General features: G+C 43.1%; 1 protein-coding gene and 2 long non-coding RNA genes across 4 annotated transcripts in view; 1 reads left to right on the forward strand and 2 right to left on the reverse strand.

Moving 5' to 3' along the window:
* Positions 1–20,070, forward strand: part of neurl1aa (neuralized E3 ubiquitin protein ligase 1Aa) — a 63,532-nt gene that overhangs the window by 30,128 nt on the left and 13,334 nt on the right. For both annotated transcript variants that reach the window (XM_016675605.1, XM_007560602.2), the window contains exons 2-4: positions 3,761–4,011; positions 4,099–4,420; positions 18,878–19,600. In XM_016675605.1, the coding sequence (XP_016531091.1) occupies positions 3,761–4,011; positions 4,099–4,420; positions 18,878–19,600 (1,296 nt within the window). The remainder of the gene's footprint in view (positions 1–3,760; positions 4,012–4,098; positions 4,421–18,877; positions 19,601–20,070) is intronic.
* On the reverse strand, positions 1,747–3,752 carry LOC107837144 (uncharacterized). Its single transcript, XR_001663139.1, has 2 exons — positions 2,020–3,752; positions 1,747–1,929 (listed from the first exon to the last, which is right to left on the reverse strand). It is a non-coding gene; the product is annotated as an uncharacterized LOC107837144 (long non-coding RNA).
* Positions 7,909–11,258, reverse strand: LOC107837145 (uncharacterized). Its single transcript, XR_001663140.1, has 3 exons — positions 9,824–11,258; positions 9,593–9,684; positions 7,909–8,739 (listed from the first exon to the last, which is right to left on the reverse strand). It is a non-coding gene; the product is annotated as an uncharacterized LOC107837145 (long non-coding RNA).

Consider the following 20,070-nt stretch of genomic DNA (forward strand, 5'->3'; position numbering starts at 1 on the left):
CCCCAACAGATACGGTCCCCCAACAGATACGGTCCCCAACAGATACGGTTCCCCAACAGGTACGATTCCCCAACAGATACGGTTCCCCAACAGATACGGTCCCCAACAGATACTGTTCCCCAACAGATACGCTTCCCCAACAGATACGGTTCCCTAACAGATATGGTTCCACCAGCGTCTTCTCGCTGCTCCTTGTTCAGCGCTCTTATCTCGAGAACTTCAGACACCGTGAACGCTCAAACAATTTGCTTTGGCAATGTTGTCCCACTTTTTCACTTTTTTGCAAAACGTGCTCTCAACAGACACACATACATACTGTGTGTGTGTGTGTGTGTGTGTGTGTGTGTGTGTGTGTGTGTGTGTGTGTGTGTGTGTGTGTTGCCCCAGATACTCGGGGAACAGTATCTGATGGGAAAATGCGAATCGACAGGCTTTCAGTTTGAACTTTTGTTGTTGTTGTTTACGCATTTAGTTTCAAAGAACCTACCACCAAGTAGTGGCATGGCGAGGGCATTGCACCTTTTCGATGTGTATGTTACTGTGTAAGCAAAGATTGTAATTAGAATGTGTTCATGTAAACTTGATCATAGAAAATGCCATAATTGTCATGTAAACAGGGTCACTTTGAGCCTTCTCTCTTCTCTTTGAGTTGAGGACACAACTGTTGTGCTTGGTTCTTTCTTTCTTTTTTTCCCTGTGGGACAGACTCACCATAAAATAAATCATTATTTATTTTATTTCTTTTTAATTACAGCCAACAGCAACACAGTGTGGGATTGTCTAAATTTACACCAAACAATCAATAACTCGGGTAACGTTAGCCTTCCTCTGTTTACTCTGTAAATTCCAGAACAGAACGGACCAACTGCGTCATCACCCAGCATGCATTGCAAGGGTGAAAAAATTACAACCTCCAGGGTGAAAAATATAGAATAAGATATACATTTTTTGAAGTAATTTGAGTTTTGACGTATCACAAACAGCACTGTTTTAGTTAATAGGAAAGTTACAACATATTCAGGCCAACATCTTCAACTAATTGTGGATTGCTTTAAAAACCTGTCTTATTGTTCGCTTCGGTTACGCATTCACACCTCTCCAAACGAACCAGATGTTCTGACTTCAGCGGACTGAACAGGGCTAGTGGAAATGAACCCTTAAGGACCACTCACTCAATATTTCACAACCCACATTGAGACCCTAACCTCTACTTTGGGAACCAAGCCTTAGCTCTGCAGTGCTGTTTTTGTTTGTACCCACAAAAGTTTGCATATGAGCTCAATTTTAGTGCACTTATAATTTTGTTTGTGTAATTCTGAATATATCTGCCACGGTCCTTTAGAAGGTGTCTTGGGTTGATTAAAATGGAGCATTAAAGTTATTAAGGGAGATGTTTCTGTAAAGTGATTTTGCTTCTGTTGATCAGATTCCAGAGAAAACAGACAGAGAAGCTGCAGATGACCAGATTCTGGGTCTATAAATATATTTTCATGGTGCGAGTAAACAAAAGGCATCTGTGTCCCAACTGATGGCTGCAGAGGGAGCCGATTGAGACGTTCAGATATGGGGGGTTGCTAAGGAACATGAATTCACACGTAGCCTGTTTTCCTCCACGGCAGCTGCGCCTCTTTAGAGGCCGCTAATGCATGCAGCTCAATCTGCCCGCGCTGCCACCACGTGTGCCCGCCTCATTCAGCACATGCATGCTGCTCAGAGTTGGCTCTGCTTAAGAGAAAAGGCTTCAGAGGCGCCTTCTGTTTTATTATTATTACTATTATTTTGCAACCGACATGGTAATGGGGTGTAAAACTGGAAAGGGTCATTACTGGACAAGGAGGAGAGGACACAAAGCCAGCTGTATTCAGGGACGGTTGGCACCGAGCTCTTATCAGGTCTTCACAGGACATCTGCTCCAACCGCTGGGCTGGTCTGTTAAAATCAAGTAGTTCTCTGTGATAAGGAGAGCAAGCCTGGATTGAATCCACACAACCATAAACACAACATTCACCATAATTTCACCTCGACTCTTTCTACTCCAGCCGTGTTTTTGTAGGCAAGCGGCTGAGAGGAGAGGAATAACACCCTGGCTTTCTCTTTAACACTTTAATAAAGGAAGAAACGTATGATCTTTCACTGGATCTTTCTGATTTATGGTCCACATTTTCTTCTCCCCATAGATGGTTATCCAAACATGCACTGGAATGGGGAAAAAGAAAAAAGACTGCTTTATGGGATATCCAAGTTCAACAGCATGTTAATCTCAAACCTGAAAAAAATGTTTTCCACACAGAAATGAACCAATCAGAAAGGAGATAAAACAGGATGATGGCAGCTCTGAACAGGCCTTTAATCCAACAGAGCAGTGAGAGAACTTTTAATATAATTGTTTCATTTTTGTACTTGGATTGAGTCAAATGAGAAGCAGAACCATGAGAGTTTTGGGTTTTTACTTGTAGCTCTGAAGCTGCGTTAAATCAGACTGATTTCCTGTTTATGTTTGTTATGATTAGCACATCTATTTTCTTTCTCTGTGTGTAATTTCTACCAGGTAACCTTTCTGTGACAGAGTTCCACTTTAAACAGTATTGCAATATTAAAACCTCAACTTTGATTTCTTCCCAATAAATATGTGGTTTTCACTGACCGTGGAAGTAAAACGATACTACTCCACTATTTGCAAATACAGATTTAGTGGCTTTGTGGTTCCTCTGACTTCCCTCAGATTTAACACTTATTAACATTTTTACAAATGCTGCTTTGCTCATTACAAATACTGTTAAAAATGAGCTAAACCTTATGATCTAGTTCTGTAATAAGGAAAGCAATCCTGGATTGAATCTACACAACCATAAGCAAGATACTATTTTTTCTAATGCTAGGCTACAGGATTGATTGAAAATTCATAATAATAAAACTGTCAGGCAGACATTTAAGCTTCCAGAATGAAATCACAGATTTCTTCAGATGTAGAAGTTAATTTTGTATTTCCATCTTGAAAGTTAATCACTCCAGTAAAATCGGCCCCAGAGCCTGTTGTTCCCAACTACTGCATGAGCGCTGCATCTTCTACGCCAGAATACACACAGACTTTTTCTACGCTTGCACTTGATTAAAAAGCTCAATTTATTAGGGTTTGTAAAGAAAACATTTTTATTTTCCATGCAGGAACGACATGTCTGTTATTTTTAGAAAGCAACTTGAGAAACGCCTGTTGAAGGTTTATGAAAAAAGAAAAACTTACAGATCTTGAAACAAGGTTAGCAGGAAGTGGAGCACAGACAGTGGAGCAAAGAAACAATGAAAAACAAAAAGCCTCAATCAGACAATCAGAGGTGATGTGGAACAGCTGCTGCTGGAGGAAAACAAGGAAAACTAATTAAAACAAAGGAAGATGAAATAAGACTCAAGAAACCAAGGAGACAACAAAACGCTGATAATTCAAAAAATAAATTCAAATGTACAACGAACAAAACATAAAAATAAACTACAAAGGATTAAACTAATATGACCTGTGGAGCATAAATAAACCAACTTGGAAATGATCAAAATTCAAACATCTTTGGATCATGACAATTTCAGTCAAATAAAACCTTCAAAATAGATGAAATATTTTGCATTTCAGCTCAATTTTCAGTTTGGTTGCTCCGTTTTAGACAGAGAAGCTTGATTTCAAATTGTTTGTATTTGTGAAACATTCCAACATAAAAACCAAACTTTGACACCCTGATGCTGATTATTCATGGCATGTTTGTGTTCTCAGACTCCCTCGGCGGCCCGTTCCCGTCCACGTCACACCGATGTCACCACAAACCCAAGAGGTGTCTGCCCATCCAGTGCGGCAGCGTCGGCGGACCTTTCCCGGTCAGCCCGCTCCTTTTCCATCCAAACACCAAGGGATCCCAGATAGTCATGGACCTGGCCCAGAAGACCGTCAAGAGGCAGGCCAGCTTCTGCAACGCCATCACCTTCAGCAACAGGCCCATCGCGCTGTACGAGCAAGTCCGCCTCAAGGTATTTCCTGACCTCTTTTAAAGCTATTTGCTTTGAGCTCTCTTTTTATAAATGACGTTAGAAAAAGTGAATGTTATTCTCCTTCAGATCACTAAAAAGCAGTGCTGCTGGAGTGGAGCTCTGCGTCTGGGCTTCACCTCCAAAGACCCCTCCAGGATAAACCCCGACAACCTGCCGAAGTACGCCTGTCCCGATCTGGTGTCCCAGAGCGGCTTCTGGGCCAAAGCCCTGCCCGAAGAGTTTGCCAACGAGGGAAACATCATCGCCTTCTGGGTCGACAAGAAGGGCAGGGTCTTCTACCGCATTAACGAGTCCAGTCCCATGCTGTTCTTCAGCGGGGTCCGGACAGCGGAACCGCTCTGGGCCCTCATTGATGTTTACGGTCTGACCCGCGGAGTCCAGCTGCTAGGTAAGACGGCCAACAACAATCCAACGTTATAAACTAAAAACCTCCTTCCTGCATGTGCTCAAACCATCGTTAACAGAAGAAGAAGTTTCTTAGTCTCCTTCGGTTCTAAGAACTGAACATTGCTTAAATAAAGGCAATTTTCCACCAAAATTGTTGAAGTTTGGTGGAAAATCTAATAAGTGCGATAAGATGGCGCATATTATCTCTGGTTGACCCCGGTGTATCTGGGGTCAACTTTTCAATGCAGTGAATCATTTGTTGTAACTGCTTCAAGCTGTGGACATAAAGAAACTTGAATGTGTTTCTCTGTGGAAACGTTTTGGTCACAAACAAACATTCTAGTGTTTAGTTGTGTCCACATCCTGTATGAACACAGTTTCAACCAGCATTACGAATAGTTTTAGCATGTTGAAGCTCTGTTGAGATGATGTTTGATGTGCAAAATAAATAGGTGTCCCAATTCAATGTCAAATATATTTAATAATAACCTCCTGACCCTCCTTGAGTTACAACAGCAGCCTTAAAAAGTGGTTCCCAGAGTAGAGGGTTAAGGTCGGAGTCCTACATGTTCTAGCCCATTTCTCCATCGCCAAGCCTCACTCTAGCCGGTTAATGTCTGGTTCAGTTCTTCTTGACCAGAGCTGCACCGTTTCTCATTCCTTGTCTCTTCTGAGGGATGTGCTGCTTGCAGAGCTACTAAATCACAGTTTCCAAAAGTTGATGCATCTGCTCCTGGCGCTGCTCATAATTACGCTCCTCCACACTGAGCAGCTCTTTGATAGCAGACGCCATGTCCGTCGGTCCACTGCGGTGGCTTAGATGTTGTTGTTTGGAGTTTGGCCCATAAATCATGGGCCAATCAACAGACGCAGTCTGCTGTCAATCAAAAGGCTTGCATGTGATAAATGGCTCAGTGCGGCTTGAACCTCCCCTGGAGTGTTTATGAAAACAGGGAACAACCACACAGGATCTACTAATGATGACAAATCTGACTGGGGTGGAACCAGTTAAAGCCACATCCATGGAGAAGCAGCTTCAGATGTGAACCTAGGTCAAAAAACTTGAATCAAACAATTCATTTCCAGCCTTCTGGAGAACTGGACGATTTGTTGGGGACGTCATTTAGTCATTTAAATCAGCTGTGTTGGAACAAGGACACATCTAAAAGCTGCAGGACACTGCAGGGTTAGAGTGGGACGCCCCGGCCTTATGGCAGAGAAATTAGGTCTTTCAAAGCTGTGCTGATAAACTGAAAACTCGTCATATTGCTCTGTTCAAAGCAGAATGGCACAAAATGATGTTTTGACTGTCAACCGTTGTGTCACAAACATAAAGGACTGCGAAGAGTGATTTAGACATTTTAATAATAGAAAATAGAGAGAAGATTAATTAAAATTTAGTAATCATTGTCAGTTCAATGTTCAGCAATGATCATTTAATTTCAAGTTTTTGTCATATTGTGCAGCTGCAGTTTCTTTTATGAACCTCATCAAAGAAAATGGCTGAGTTGTAGGTTTTAACGGTAAAATGGGAGCAGAATGAAATCTGCAGTGATGTCGATTTCGATGTGGATTTTCATTTTTCCTCTTAAGAAATTGACAGGATCTCTCTGCATCTGTGACACCTGAACAATGTAGCTTCATCTTTGTGTCGATCTGATATTTCTAGGTAACATCTCACCTTGGTGCTTCTGTTTCCAACATTTGTTCCGCTGACAGAGCCTGTTTTTCTCTTCTCTTGTTGACTGGAAGCACGTTGTTCTCTGGAAGTGACCATATCTGTGTACAGTAAAGCCTTCCATGAATCTGCAGAGCACCAGCTGACCAGCTGAGCTGCAGCTGCCCGATACTCTGCTCCTGTGTTTACGGTGTAGCTTCGTGTTCATACCACACAGACAGCTCAGGATCGCATAGCAGAGGCTTTCATGTACACACTGACTGCTGTCATCTCCTCTGCTGCTGTGAATTTTGTTGTAATGCTTTACTTTACTGTGTATTTGGCTGAAGCTGCTTTAAAGTGATGCAAAGTGTTTGTGTATTCTTAGGATCTTTAAGCTTACTTCATGTTTTCAGACAGGTGAAACTGAACCACAAGTATGTATATAGTTAATAACGGCTAATTTAACAAAAGAAGGCATTTTGTATTTCCATCCATTTCTTACACACTTGTCCCTCAGTGGGGTCAGGAGGTGCTGGTGCCTCTCCAGCTAATGTTCCGGGCGAGAGGCGGGGTCACCTGGACAGGTCACCAGTCACAACACAGAGACACACAACCATGCACACACACACTCACACCTAGGGGGAAATTAGAGAGACCAATTAACCTGACAGTCATGCTTTTGGACTGTGGGAGGAAACCGGAGTACCCGGAGAGAACCCACCATCCACAGGGAGAACATGCAAACTGCATGCAGAAAGACCCCAGGCTGGGAATCAAACCCAGAACCTTCATGCTGTCAGGCAACCGCTCTACCAACTGCACCACTGTGCAGCCCACATTTTGTATTTATGTTAGTTTATTTTTCTTTAATATTAAAACTTGTTTCTACATTTAAAAGTGACAGAAGAATCTGTAAGGGCCACATACTTTTTATCATCATTATCATATTTTATTGCTGAAAACACGTCTAAGTCACAGTTGGTCTTTCTTTTGTTTTTCAAAGCAGATACGCAATATTAAAAACACATTTTGAAACAAAAAGCATATTTGGACTAAAACAGAAATGTACTACGATATATGGATGATGACATCAATAAAGTCTGTCCCTGTCTTTAGGTGTTGACAGAAAACTGATTTTCTTGACAAAAAAAAGACGTTTTATCCCAGAATATGTAGAATGGATGCTTGGCAGCTTATTGACGCCAATGTTCAGACATCTGCTGATGTCTAAACATCGTATTAAATCAGTTAGTGGTCTGTTCACATGACTCCCCTGCATGTCTAGCTTTATAAAAGAGCTCAAGATGCATTTTTTCCGTCCTTATTTTAAGCCTCATTTCCACAATCACAGCATTCATTCTTTGCTAACATGAAATGACTCATTTTATTGGGAGGAATGTGTTGACATATACTTGTGGACATCAGAGAAACTATGTTGGTCAGAACTGGGATTATTTTTAATCTACCTCTGATCTGCCAGAATTAGATTAAAAAAAATACAATTTCTTTTTCACAAGCAGTGAGATGTCACTATGGCAAATCAGACAGATTCAGCTCGAAAAGAGCTTTTACCTTTCTTGGCGGGTTTCCTCTTCTGACTTCTTCATCTCTGGACAAATGATAATATACATTTTCCTGTAATTGTAAAGTTCAAGCTTTTCAAACGTTGCGTTCAGGTCTTGTGTTGTCAGGCAGTGACATGCAAACCTGCTGTTAAATCCAGGCCATTCAGCTGCATTCTCAGTGGTCCTGTGCTCACTCTTTTGCTTTTAATGTTTACTTTCCACACTCTAACTTCTTAATTTTGACCTCTCCCTGGATGACAAAGGCTTCAAAACGACTCATGTTTTGAGCTGAGCCCAGAGATCTGATCACTGGAAGAAAAACAGCTTCAAGCAGATTTGTGTAGAAGCCAGGCCCCTTCTTCTGTTGTTTCTACTGTATTATGCTGGGCAGTCTGCAGGCCGTATGCTGGGCAGTCTGCAGAAAAGAAGGACTCCTGTTCCTCAGGGTGGGGGCATCTAAATCACATCTGCCCCCACAAACCGGGGCCTGTGCAGAGGAGCGGAGCGCTACCAAGGACTGACATAGACTTACATCATGTAGAGTAGCCTCAGCCTCTTTGTGATTCTGAAAAATGAGCCACATCAGCTCTTTACATCACATTTCTATGTGTAACGCTCCATGAAACTTTCCCTTTCGCTGAAAAAGCCCTGCGGCTCTGACATTTGAGGCCATATTCCTCAGTTTCATCCTTTTCTTCCTCTGGGACTCGAGGAGAGCTGATCTGTGCTTCAGATTTTCAAATAGAACACAAATCAAACATATTTATCCAAAAGCTGAGGAACATTTTGCTTTATCTCCTCACTGAAACAAAACTTCTTTGCATCACAGTGTTTTCCTGCTGAAGCTGAGAACATCCATCAGTCCGCTGTAGGATTTGGTAATCGTAGCTACGTAAAGATTGAATTAGATTGGAAAGCTGGATTGGGTTTCTCATGCTGTTTATTCGCTGCAGCCCTCCCATTATGTAGATTAGGGTTGCAGCTGGGCTTCCATTCAGCGAGGACAATGCAGCACACGAGCGCTCAAACACACACGGCCCCTGAAAGCCTCATCTGCCAGTTCCCATCAGCCATTTCACTCACAGCGTCTTCCTCCTGCTGAAAGATGAGTTTGTTCATCCATTTTGCCTCACATTTAGAACAAAAATGATAAAAGAGTGGGGAAAAAAACCTTTTCCTTTTGAAATAGTTTTATCCAAGAAAGCAGTAAGCTGACCAGGCAGGTCAAAACGCTCCTCCATTGTGTCCCATGGCCTCTGTTCAGTGTGTTCTCTGGTTTCAGAGTCCTGGGTTTGAATCCTGCCTTTTGAGTTGCAGAAAGTCTGCAACTCAAAAGGCTGAATTCAACCAAGATAGGCAAAGGTCTGGTCATTAACCACTCATCTGATTCAGGAGTGACCTTCCTGCAAACATCAGTCTGAGGCATGAATGTGGTTTGAAATTGTGTTCTTGGACTGTTTTCCCGTTGGCGACCAGCGCATCTTGATGCTGTCTCAGTGGTGACAGAACAGCCCCAAGTGGAGTTCAGGTTTTGTTCATGAATGAGAGAAACGCAGAGAGGGAAAGACGATTGTTGCTGCGCATGCAGTGATGCAGCTCTGTGTCGGTCAGAGAAAGAGATCCGAGCGGAAAGGTGAAACTTTCGACTTACTGGTCAACATGTGTTCCTTCCCTTGTCTATGGCTATACTGCTGTACTGCAGGCAAATGTGACCCAAATGCAACTTTTTTCCAGCATTCAGGATGACCCAATTCCAAACTTTACACCCTGAAAAAAATTGATTTGTGCCATGTCCTTGTTTGGTACTAATTCAGATGCCTATCCAATAGTTTTCAAAGCGCTTTGGGACCATAAACCGTTCACACAGAAGTCTGATTACAGTTGCATCAAATAAGTATTTGAGCAAAATATCAGTCACTGTTCTAGGCAGTGACTGAAAGAATGAGACCTCAGAGTGAGTTTCCTTCTCAGGCCGTCTGGGTTCTGCCTCAGAGATGGAGTGAGAAGCTCGGTGCATCTAGAAGCTGTAGGACAGTAGATCTAGAGGACGAAGACTCTGCTCAGAGATGGCGGTTCTCGAGAAGCACTCAGAGAATGACACCAATAATTTATGTGAGCTGATAAATATCTATGATGAAAATCTGATGGTAATATTTCTTTAGGGTTGATGGTTCATTACCTGTTCTCCTTCCTGAGGCTGATCTGAGGTCATTTCAGGAAGCAGGTGAGTGCTGAGTGACTCTGGGGGTCAGACAAACATGTCTGATGTCGAAAGGCTGAAGCAGGAGCAGAAACTTCTCAGGAATCTTCAGAGGAATTTATTTTCTATGAGCTTGATTCAGTTCTTCCACACTTCTACAACTCGATGTTAGAGATTTCCCTCTGAGAGTGAGGACAGGGATCCATGCAGTGTGTTTGTTTCCTCTGGATTCTGCTTTGCTGTGACAAGTTTGGATTCTTTACAATATATAGCCAAGCTTTTAAAGGTGTCAGGTATGGGAACATCTCTGTCGCCTCGGGCGTCCGGTGATTGATTATCTCCTCCCTTTAACGGCACAGCACATATAGTGGATGTTGGCAGCAGTGACTGAGGCTGTCCCCCAAAGGCCTGAAATCCAACAAGCCACAAAGGTTGTTTAATATATCGCGTTCCCTCGGTTAGCTGTCACTCTCGCACTCACACACTCGTGCACACCGCAGGACTTTGCTCGACACAGGGAGCGAGGTTGAGCAACTGAGTAATTCCAGCTGTTGTGAAGCCTGCAGGACTCGGATTGTATGAGTCAGGCACAGCGGAGCTTTAATCACGAAGGGCGGCCTCTGCGTGTGTCTGTCCTGGAGGACGGTGGGATGAAGGCTGATTGGAAAGCCTCCAGGCTGCAAACACCTCTCCGCCGGCCCGGCTCCGGGTGGGGAGCAGGTCTAATCCAGCTGTCGCCACGACGGAGCTGGAGCAGTTCATTTAGCTCATACCAAAACACGGCGACCGGGAGGAGAGGCAATCTCTGTCACCTATCAGGACCGCTGACGTTCCGGGGTTTGGTGGAGACATCAAAGAGCTGCACAGCGTTTTCCTCAGGGACGGATTGGATTATGTGGTAGCTCCTGACGGGAGAATAACATCTCATTAAACCATCTGAAGGCAGAAATTCTGTTGCTCTGAAAGATTGGCAGAGTAAATCAGCTCGGAAAGGTAAAACCTTTCCTGTTCTGAATGATGGCATCATTTCTAATCTGCTCTTTTAGTTGTTTAGTTGTTATTTCCTCTGTCTGGTCACTATATTATATCACGGCCAGGCTGTTGATTAAACTGCTCTCTAACTCCCTTTGTCCCGTCTCTCTGCTCAAACTGGCAGAAATTTGTGAAAAGCAGCAATTTGTAGTCATTGCAGCCATATGGACATAGAGGACGTGTTCTGGTGGAACATTTGGTGTTTCCTTCCACCAACAGAGTCCTGGGTTTGAATCCTGGCCTGAGGTCTTTCTGCAGGGTGTGCATATTCTCCCTGAGCATGTGTAGGTTCTCTCTGGGTACTCCAGTTTCCTCTTACAGCCCAAAACCAAAAACGTGACTGTTAGGTCAACTGGTCTCTCTAAGTTTCCCTTTGATATGAGCATGGGCGTTTGTGTGTTTGTGTGCTTTTATACATTTAAGGAATAATAATTCTGTTATCTTCCATTGTTCGTGTTACAGGTTTTAGCTTAAAGTAGAGCTGGGACTTTAACATGTTCATTTTGATTAATTAATTTCATAGATTTTAAAGTGTTTTAAATGAATGTGACCACAATTATTCCATTTAAAAAAAAATTTACATACAAAAATCCTAAGCCATGTTTCCGGTACGACTGTAAATCTGATGCACAAGCGACACAAGCTGCTTCTCTTGGTCCACTGGGGGTTCATTTTTCAAAAAATGATCTGATACGATGTTGGAAAAGATTATTGTTGTGTTCAAGTTGTGCAGCTATTCAAGACTAAAAGAGCATCTCAATGTTAAACATGTTGCAGCAGCACAGACGTCCCCAACACTGATGCCAGCGTCTGCAGTCATCACTGCCATTAAAATGTTGCTTATTTTGTCCATATACAGTTTTTCATTAAAATGCTATTAATCACAGTTAATTAATTAATTACAGACCCTGCAATTAACTCAATTCAAAATGTTAACCCTCCACTAGTTTTAAGTCAAGTGAAACAAACAGAGAATTTTAAACTTTGGGTCAGTCCACTGCAGCTTTCTGTTTCCTTCATAAACTCCTGCTGACATGAGGACTGACAGAAATCCAGCTCAGAGTGGAGAAAGCAGCCATGATTCCCATCTTTGATTAATACGAGCTCAGTGTTTGACTTGGCAGCAACGATTCTCCCTCTTAATGGGATCACGCTTCACGCAGACAGCCAAGAAAAACATACAAAGATGAAAACATGGCTTTTGGGGGGCTTTTGGGGCGTTTTCAGGAAATGTAGAGTAGTAAAAACTTCAACACATCAAATGGATAAAATTTACCAGTGTGGCGTTTCTTGGCCTCAGAAAGATTTATGACTCAAATAACAAAGATGAGCTATCAGAATTTGTATTATTTGGCATTTGGAGTCAAATTTTAAATGATTTAAAATGACTGATGTATGTGGGTAACCATGGTAACCAGTGAGAAACATTGTGCTGTTTCCTGTTTTTCTGAATTTCTATGTGATCTAAAGAAGCGATCCTCGGATTCATCCAGCGGTCTGATATTAGAAAGTGACTAAAACCCATTAGGAGGCACAAACAGGGTGTAAATCTTTCTGTGACACAGTTCGGGAAAGAGGGTGGCCGACTGCATGCCGGTTCATAAATTACATTCTAAACTTAGACAGCCGTCCTGGAGCTGTGCTGAGATGGGAATCAGAGGAACTTTGATAATCCCCAAGAGGAAAATTGATTTTCAGCAGTTGCTCCGGATGGTTGAAGTTCTAAAATTAGATTTGAAATGAAGAAATTAAACTGATTAGAAAGTTTTCTAACTAGATCATCTGTGTAGATGGATCCTCCTCCAGATTGTTGGAGGTTCAGGATGAAAAATGATGGAGGGAAGTTTTATAACATCACAACCAACATTAAGCTGCTCTGATTGAAAATCACTTAAACATTATCACTTTTATTTTGTAGTTTTTTCGTCTTTCTGTCCTACAGTGAGGTGTGTCAAGGTAGATTTATTTAAAATATACATCTGCAAGGCCAAGAAATGTGGTTACTAAAAAACCCACAAAGATTAGTTTCATTTAACTTCAGAAAACATGGAGGAATTTAAAGTGGAAGTTTTTTAAATGGGATTTGTTGTGTGTGTTTCATTAAAATCCCAGTGCTTGTAAAAATCCAAATCAAGTGCTGAGCAGAAAAAATATAAAGTTATGTGCAGATTCTGGTATTTAAAATATCAAAATGAAAAAATAAGATATACATTTAAAATTGTCTAATTTTAAGTGGAAGACACGTCTACAAGTCAATATTTTATAGTGTAAAACTTATAAAATAAAAATGTTTGTTCCTTATTCAGTGAAAGTACTCAGTTAGTGGAGTATCCAGAAATTTTACTCAAATAATATGAATACTTCACAAAGATATCTATCAAGTAAAAGTAAATAGTAGTGAATCTACTCCTAAAAATATATTTTTTCCAAAACCAAATGTAACTCAGTAAATGTAAGTAGTTACAACACATCTCTGTTAGTGAGTGTATATTGGGATGAAGGGTGTGAAGTGTGAAGTTCACAGTTTCTTTCTGGATCTGGATGTTTTTTGTCGTTGATGTCTTGTTATATAACAATTCACTAAATGATTTTATATATACAGTCTATTAGGACTCAGAAAGAGGTCCAGGTAAGTCAAGCATTTAACATGCTGAGGTATGATGTGAATGCAGACAGAGTATCTGAGGTTAAGTAACAGTGTGATTGGGTTATAGCTGCCGTACGTCAGTAACACTTGGAAGGATTCTGTATTAGTGGTACATGTAAATGATGAATGGACTGAACTTATATAGAGCTTTTCCAGTCATTTTGACCACTCACAGCACTTTACACTAGAGTCACATTCATTCACGCACACATTTATTCACTGATACACAGATCGGTGGGTGCCTAGGGCACATTGACATGTGGGAGGACGAAGCTGGAATCAGACCTACAACCTTCCGATCACAAGGCGACGGCTCTACCCACAGAGCCACAGTTGCCCTGTGCGCCTACAGAGCCGCCTTAAATGATCCCTCATATTCGGGCGTATTATCCCAGGTTCCATATAAGGAAGCTTAGTAGTGTTGAAGTCCTGTGAGGCTGTTTGGTACCAGCTGAAATGTCCTGGTGACCCAAAGTACCTGTGACTTAAAGGGACGGGCCTCTTGGGACCAACCCAGATTTTGTTTTGGCTGAGTTGCCTGGAATGCGAGTTTTTCCCTAAAACCCAGACTCCAGACTGGACCAAAACATCCAGCATAAAGATCCTTCTGAGCCCATCCCTCCCTTTCAAACATCTCCCTCTCTCTCTGCTCCAGTTTTATCTCTTCAGTGCAAAATCTCCCTGGATATCCTCCTCTACCTTCTGCCTCCTCAGCTAATCCCATCCGAACACTTCCCTTCATATCCACACATACTCATGTCATCTCCGTTCCTCTCCTATCTCGGTGAGATCACCCTTTTCTCTGCAGACATCAGATGAAACCCTCCAGAGTCGGATAAAGAATAAACCCTTTGAAACAGGCTGCGAGTGTGAGAGAGTAAATCCCCCCGCAAACCCTCGGCCGGTCTCGAACTGCAGCTCAAACCCCTGGCACATTCCGTCTGCTCAGACTCGCAAAGCCGCTAAAGCCACCCGGCCTCTCCCTCCGTCCAGCGTTAACTAACCTGTCCACTGCTCCAATCAAAAACATTTAGAACCAGAGACTCTGTGGGCTAAAACAGACACACCGCTCCACCCTGAAATCCCTGTCGTCCATGTATTTGCAGCAGATGAACCCAACAGGTGCCTAATTATTGGAATCATAAAATGCTCACTGGAGAAAGAGGGGAAAAAACGAAACGGACTCCCTCTGATTTGTTGGGTTTTGAAGTGGGGTTGCCAGTTGAAGGAGCACACAGAGTTTCTGAAGTAGCTCCAGCATCAGCGAGTGTTTAAATTTGAAAGAGACCAATAGGAGCAAAGGGATTGTCCCGGTTAAAAAGGCAGGTGCACCAACGATTAGCGGGCAGCTGCTGGTGAGGTCACACACGTGCACGCCGTGTGCACCAGCACACTCCTTTATGAGAGCCCGGTAAATGCTGCAGCCCCTTTCTGTCCTCTGAGCTGAGAAAAAGGGTCTGTTCCTCATAAAGCAGAGTTTCCTCGTCTCAGAAAGACAGATGAGGTTTGAAACGACTTCCCTTTGAGGAAATAGATAAAGGAAAAGATGTAAAAGGGAACATAAAACCTCACAGAAAGCTTTTTGTAAAACAAAAGATGAGTGAGTGCGGGTTTGAGAGGAGCCAATGCGTCGTTTGGTGTGTGTTCACACATCCTGAGTTTGACTTAAAGCAGCGCTGACATGCAGAAAGGACAAGGAGACGATTTGCAGCTCTTGGGAGGCCGCCATTGCCTCCTTTCAACATAAATCCAGGTTTGGGAATGGCAGCGCGGCCCCTCCGTCACAGGATCCCTCTCTCCAACAGATATGTCATCATCGCCCATCCAGTCCCTGCCGCGAGTCCCAGAGCTCTCTGACTAACTCCAACCTATCATAATTCAATTCATGATGGAGTGACGGCAGGCTCTGCAGGACTCCCATCATTCCAGTCCTCTGCGGGAGGCGGAGGATTCGGCTGCAGGTGGACTGAATGCCTTTGCTCATCAGCAGAGGTCACTTTGAGGTTTCCTTTCCGTCTGTTAATGACTAATTTAGGAGCAATACAGCACTTTGCAGAAGTATTCATACCCCAACGTTACCATATTTTATGTTAAAACCACAAATTTTAATCAGGATTACTTGTGATAAACCAAGTCAGATAATTGTAAAGCAGAAGGAGAACGTTTCCCTGTCAGTCTATAAAAAGGCTCCAGCTCTGTCTGATTCCACACAGTGTCTGAAAACACCAGTTTTCAAGTGTTGCCACAGACAGCTATATTTGAAGCAAAACTAAGCTGGATAGTATTTGTCATTTAGGTTTGGACTTTGACATGCATCCCCACAGCATGATGCTGACACTGCCATCATACACCTCTGCCTCTCTGCTTACAGGCAGAGGGGTCCAAACTTTTTCCTTGTGGACCAAAATCATCAAATTGGAATTGCACATGGGCCACAAAAAAGGTAAAAAAAAAAAAAAACAATAGAAATGAAAGAAATTTTTAATCTTTTTTTCTACTTAATAACAATACTGCTTAACAATAAAGTTACAACATCAGAGCTCTGAGATGTTCAGAGCTTAGGATGTTGTTGAGAGGAAACGGATGAAATTCGGCCCAGTGATGCGCCGTTCGCCTCTGGGAGTGTCAGCGGCTGCTCTCTTAGAGCTGAGAGGTGTTTAATGGTCTCTGGGAGCTACCAAAGGCACCGTCCTCTCCATTTAAAGCCTCTCAGACTAATCTGTTAACACAATTAAAAAGCCAGAGTCCCATTAAAGATTAATCACAAAGTTTGCCGCTTTGAGTTAGTAGCTAACATTAAATGACGGCTAACGTGACTTTGATGGAGCGGTGATGCTGTGTAATCTTTCCAAGACTTAATCGTACAGGATTTCATCCACAGCGCATAAAAATCAGAGGATCAAACGTGGAGGAGGCTGCTGTCGACTCCAGTTCAGGTTTACACATTTAAAGCATCAAGTTTGATGTGATTCACTGCCTTTTGGAGAGAACTGAGGAATCGACATGAGCTGAATATATAGATATGCTTCTAGTTAAGGTGGGTTGACGTAAGCTAACATGAAAGGAATCTGTAGCTTGCATTAAATATCACTTAGCATTCAGGCTGAGTTGATCTGTTTCTGTGAAATAATGAAAGCTCTCATGTTTCAGGGTTTTCTGAAACTCTGTAAAACTGAATGAACAGAATAACACAAATCTGATGGCTTAACAACCTAAATAACAGATTAAAACAATCTTTGTTGTTGAGATTATATTTATTCAATAATCTAGCAGCTAAAATGGTCTTTGAAATGAAAACGTTGCTCATTCTGTTGATATTGTTTTCAATGAAAATGTGATTAATAGCAATTAATTAATTACAGACCCTGTAATTATCTCAATTAAAATTTTAATTGAGTCCCACTTATAATTATTTGTGTTAATTATAAAACACAAATATTATTTAGTTTTTGGGCACAGAAGGAAAAAGCTTTAAAATGCCATAAATTGTTGAAGATGGTCAGTCTTTCTAAGTCTGGTTCGGGTTCTGTTGTAAATTTCTTCCATTTCAAAGGTTGTTCATGTCCTCATAACGCTCAGTCAGGATGAGGAATTGCTGCTAAATTAATGACTTGATCCAATTAAGTTTCCACCTCCACTTCATGGTTGTTCAGTAGGCGAGATTGCTGCAAAGTCAATGACGTAATGAATGTTGAACAGAAATGTTTGCACCCACACTTGTTCCGTCCTTTTCTAATTGTTCTGTTTTAATGTTTTAATACTAACTCAGGCCGGTAGCGATTGGGATAGAGCTGTATTTTTTTAAGCTTTTGTTTGTAAGTTAAAATGATCTCCATAAACCACAGATTAGTTCGGTCGAGCAGATCTTCTTTCAGGAACTTTTCCTATCAGTCTGCCTTTGGTTTGTGTCTCAATCAGCTGCAGGACGGCATCATAAGTGGCTTCCTGTTCTGTTCTCATCGCTGCAGCGTGCAGCCCGTCCCGCAGGCCTCGTAATGAGGCGAAGAGGTTTATCTGCAGTCAGGCCTCTCAGGCCCTGGTCAGATAGAGACTCAGCGCTGACTCGGACTGGAGAGGCTCTCCTTACCTTCAGCGGCTGTTTTTCACCCCTCGTTCACTTCATGCAGCCACCAACAGTTGTCTCACTCTTTTTAAGATCTCGTTTGCTTGCTGCGTCATCATTTCCTCGGACTCTGAGTCCAACAAATACGCATGTTGTAGATAATCTGATCCCACCCAAACTAGTACAGACCAAACAGGCGGCTCAGTCAGGCTAATTTCACCACCGCCAGGCTCAGGGGAGGTTATTAAAGGCGTGTTATTTAAAGCAGCTACATCTAGAAAGTGTAAGCAACCTCTGGGCAGCTAATCAGACGAATTAGACACGGAGAACACTGGCAGTTATAAACGTCTCTCAGCAGGGAGATCCCGGGACAGGAAGTGAAGAAACTGAACTTGTTTGGACGTCTCAGACTTTATCATCAACAATACCTTTTATTTTCCTGCCATGGCTGACAGCAGTATTAGCATGAACATTTTCAGTTCAGGAACTGAGGTTGTTAGTTTCTGTTTCTTTAAGCACAGGACCAGTCTGTGACTTTTTCACAATTTGACCACTACAAACAGAACTTCAGTGTAGTGCACTGTAAGCATCATGAAACATGGTTTTTAACATCTTCAGCAACAATCTCAGGAGAGTTTCATGCATTTGCATTTAGACCTGAATAAAATCCAGTGCAACCAACTGTCCTCAAAAGTCCCCTCTGCGGTTTTCCACTGCAGGAAAATGGGTCCTTTGCTTAGATAAAACTAAACTCTAACTCAGCATGAAACATGATGGTGGCAGCATCAGGCTGTGGGGATGCTGTCAGCAGGTAAAAGGAAGCTGGTCAGAGTTAATGGGTCGATGAATGGGACTAAAGACAACATGATGCTGGAAGAAAACCTGTTAGATGTTACAACAGTGGAGGGAAATGCTAACCAGGTGTTTTCAGAAGAGGAATGGGTAGAAATGTAAAAAATGTAAAAAAAAACAACAACTTTTGGCTTTAATGGCAGCACACAATGGCTCTACACTGAAGACAAGTGGACTCCACACTTTTCAGATATTCATTTGCAATTCATTTTCCTTCCAGTTGACAGTTATTGTCCACTCTGGTTGTAAGTATGTTTGCAACAATCTGTCAAAAATGAGGAATTCTCTGCATGCAGCTGATGCATGTAGGAAGAAGTGTGTGTTGGTGTCAGTGTGGTTGAGATTCAGCTGACCAGAGTGCTGCAGGCCTCAGGCAGACTGCTAATCAGCGTTTAGCTGCTGCTCTCCCTCACACTGTGTTCCTGTTTCTGTCCTGCAGACAGTGAGATCGTTCCTCCAGACTGTCTGCGCCCACGCTCCTTCACCACGGTGCGCTCCTCCTCCCTGCGCCGCGAGGCTGACGACTCCCGCCTCTCCGTCAGCCTGTGCGATCTCAACCTGCAGCAGGAGGACCGAGGCCCTGCCCACTCTCACCGCCACACGCTGCACCTGGCCTCGGCGTCCTCCTCCTCCACCTGCCCCATCCCCCAGAATTCCCTGAACTCGCAGCAGTCCTCCCTGCTGCCGTCGGCCCTGGAGAGCGACCTGCACTTCCACCAGCTGCGCGGCGCCCACATCAAGACGCTGGACGAGCAGACAGTGGCCCGGTCTGAGCACGCCCGGGAGGAACGGACGCTGGTCTTCACCAACCGGCCCCTGCGCACCGGAGAGACCGTCTTCATCAAGGTCACCAAGTCCAGCCCGGCGCGCACGGGCTCGCTGTCGTACGGCGTGACCTCCTGCGACCCGGCGGTGCTGCGCCCCAGCGACCTGCCGTACAACCCGGAGGCTCTGGTGGACAGGAAGGAGTTCTGGGCCGTGTGCCGCGTGCCGACGCCTCTGCAGAGCAGCGACATCCTGGGCTTCCTGGTCAACCAGGAGGGGGAGGTCATCCTCAGCCACAACGGCACCAACGTGGGGATGCAGGTGTGCGTGGACAACTCGCGTCCCCTCTGGATGTTCTTCGGCCTGCACGGAGCTGTGACGCAGCTGAGGATTCTGGGTAAGTACTAGAACCACCAACAAAAGATTTTCAAGGCGGTTTACAAATTAAAGACGAGTAAAATAATCAGCAGAATCAGGGTCTTTCTGCAGGGAGCTTGCATGTTTCCTCGTTGTGTGTGGTTCTCTCTGGCAGAAACATGACTGATAAGTCAATTGATCTCTCTAATCTGCACTTCTGTGTGTGTGTGTGTGTATGTGTGTAGGAATGTGTGTGCGTGCGTGTCATGAACATAAAAATAAAAATATTGGTGAACGGAAGAAAATAGTAAATAAAATTTCGGATACAAAACTTGCAAGTTGTCCTGATATTATGCAGCAGGCCTCATCTTCAGAACAGACGGTTTTGTTACATTGCTGGTAATTTTATCAGGTTCTATCATAGAATCTCCTCTGCTTCAGTAACAAACTGCAGAAATGCTGTGCAAAAACATGAACCAAGACAGTAAGGAATAAAATATCCTTATTATA

The sequence above is a fragment of the Poecilia formosa genome, unplaced genomic scaffold, assembly GCF_000485575.1.
Source record: "Poecilia formosa unplaced genomic scaffold, Poecilia_formosa-5.1.2 Scaffold117, whole genome shotgun sequence".
Classification (NCBI taxonomy): Eukaryota; Metazoa; Chordata; class Actinopteri; order Cyprinodontiformes; family Poeciliidae; genus Poecilia; species Poecilia formosa.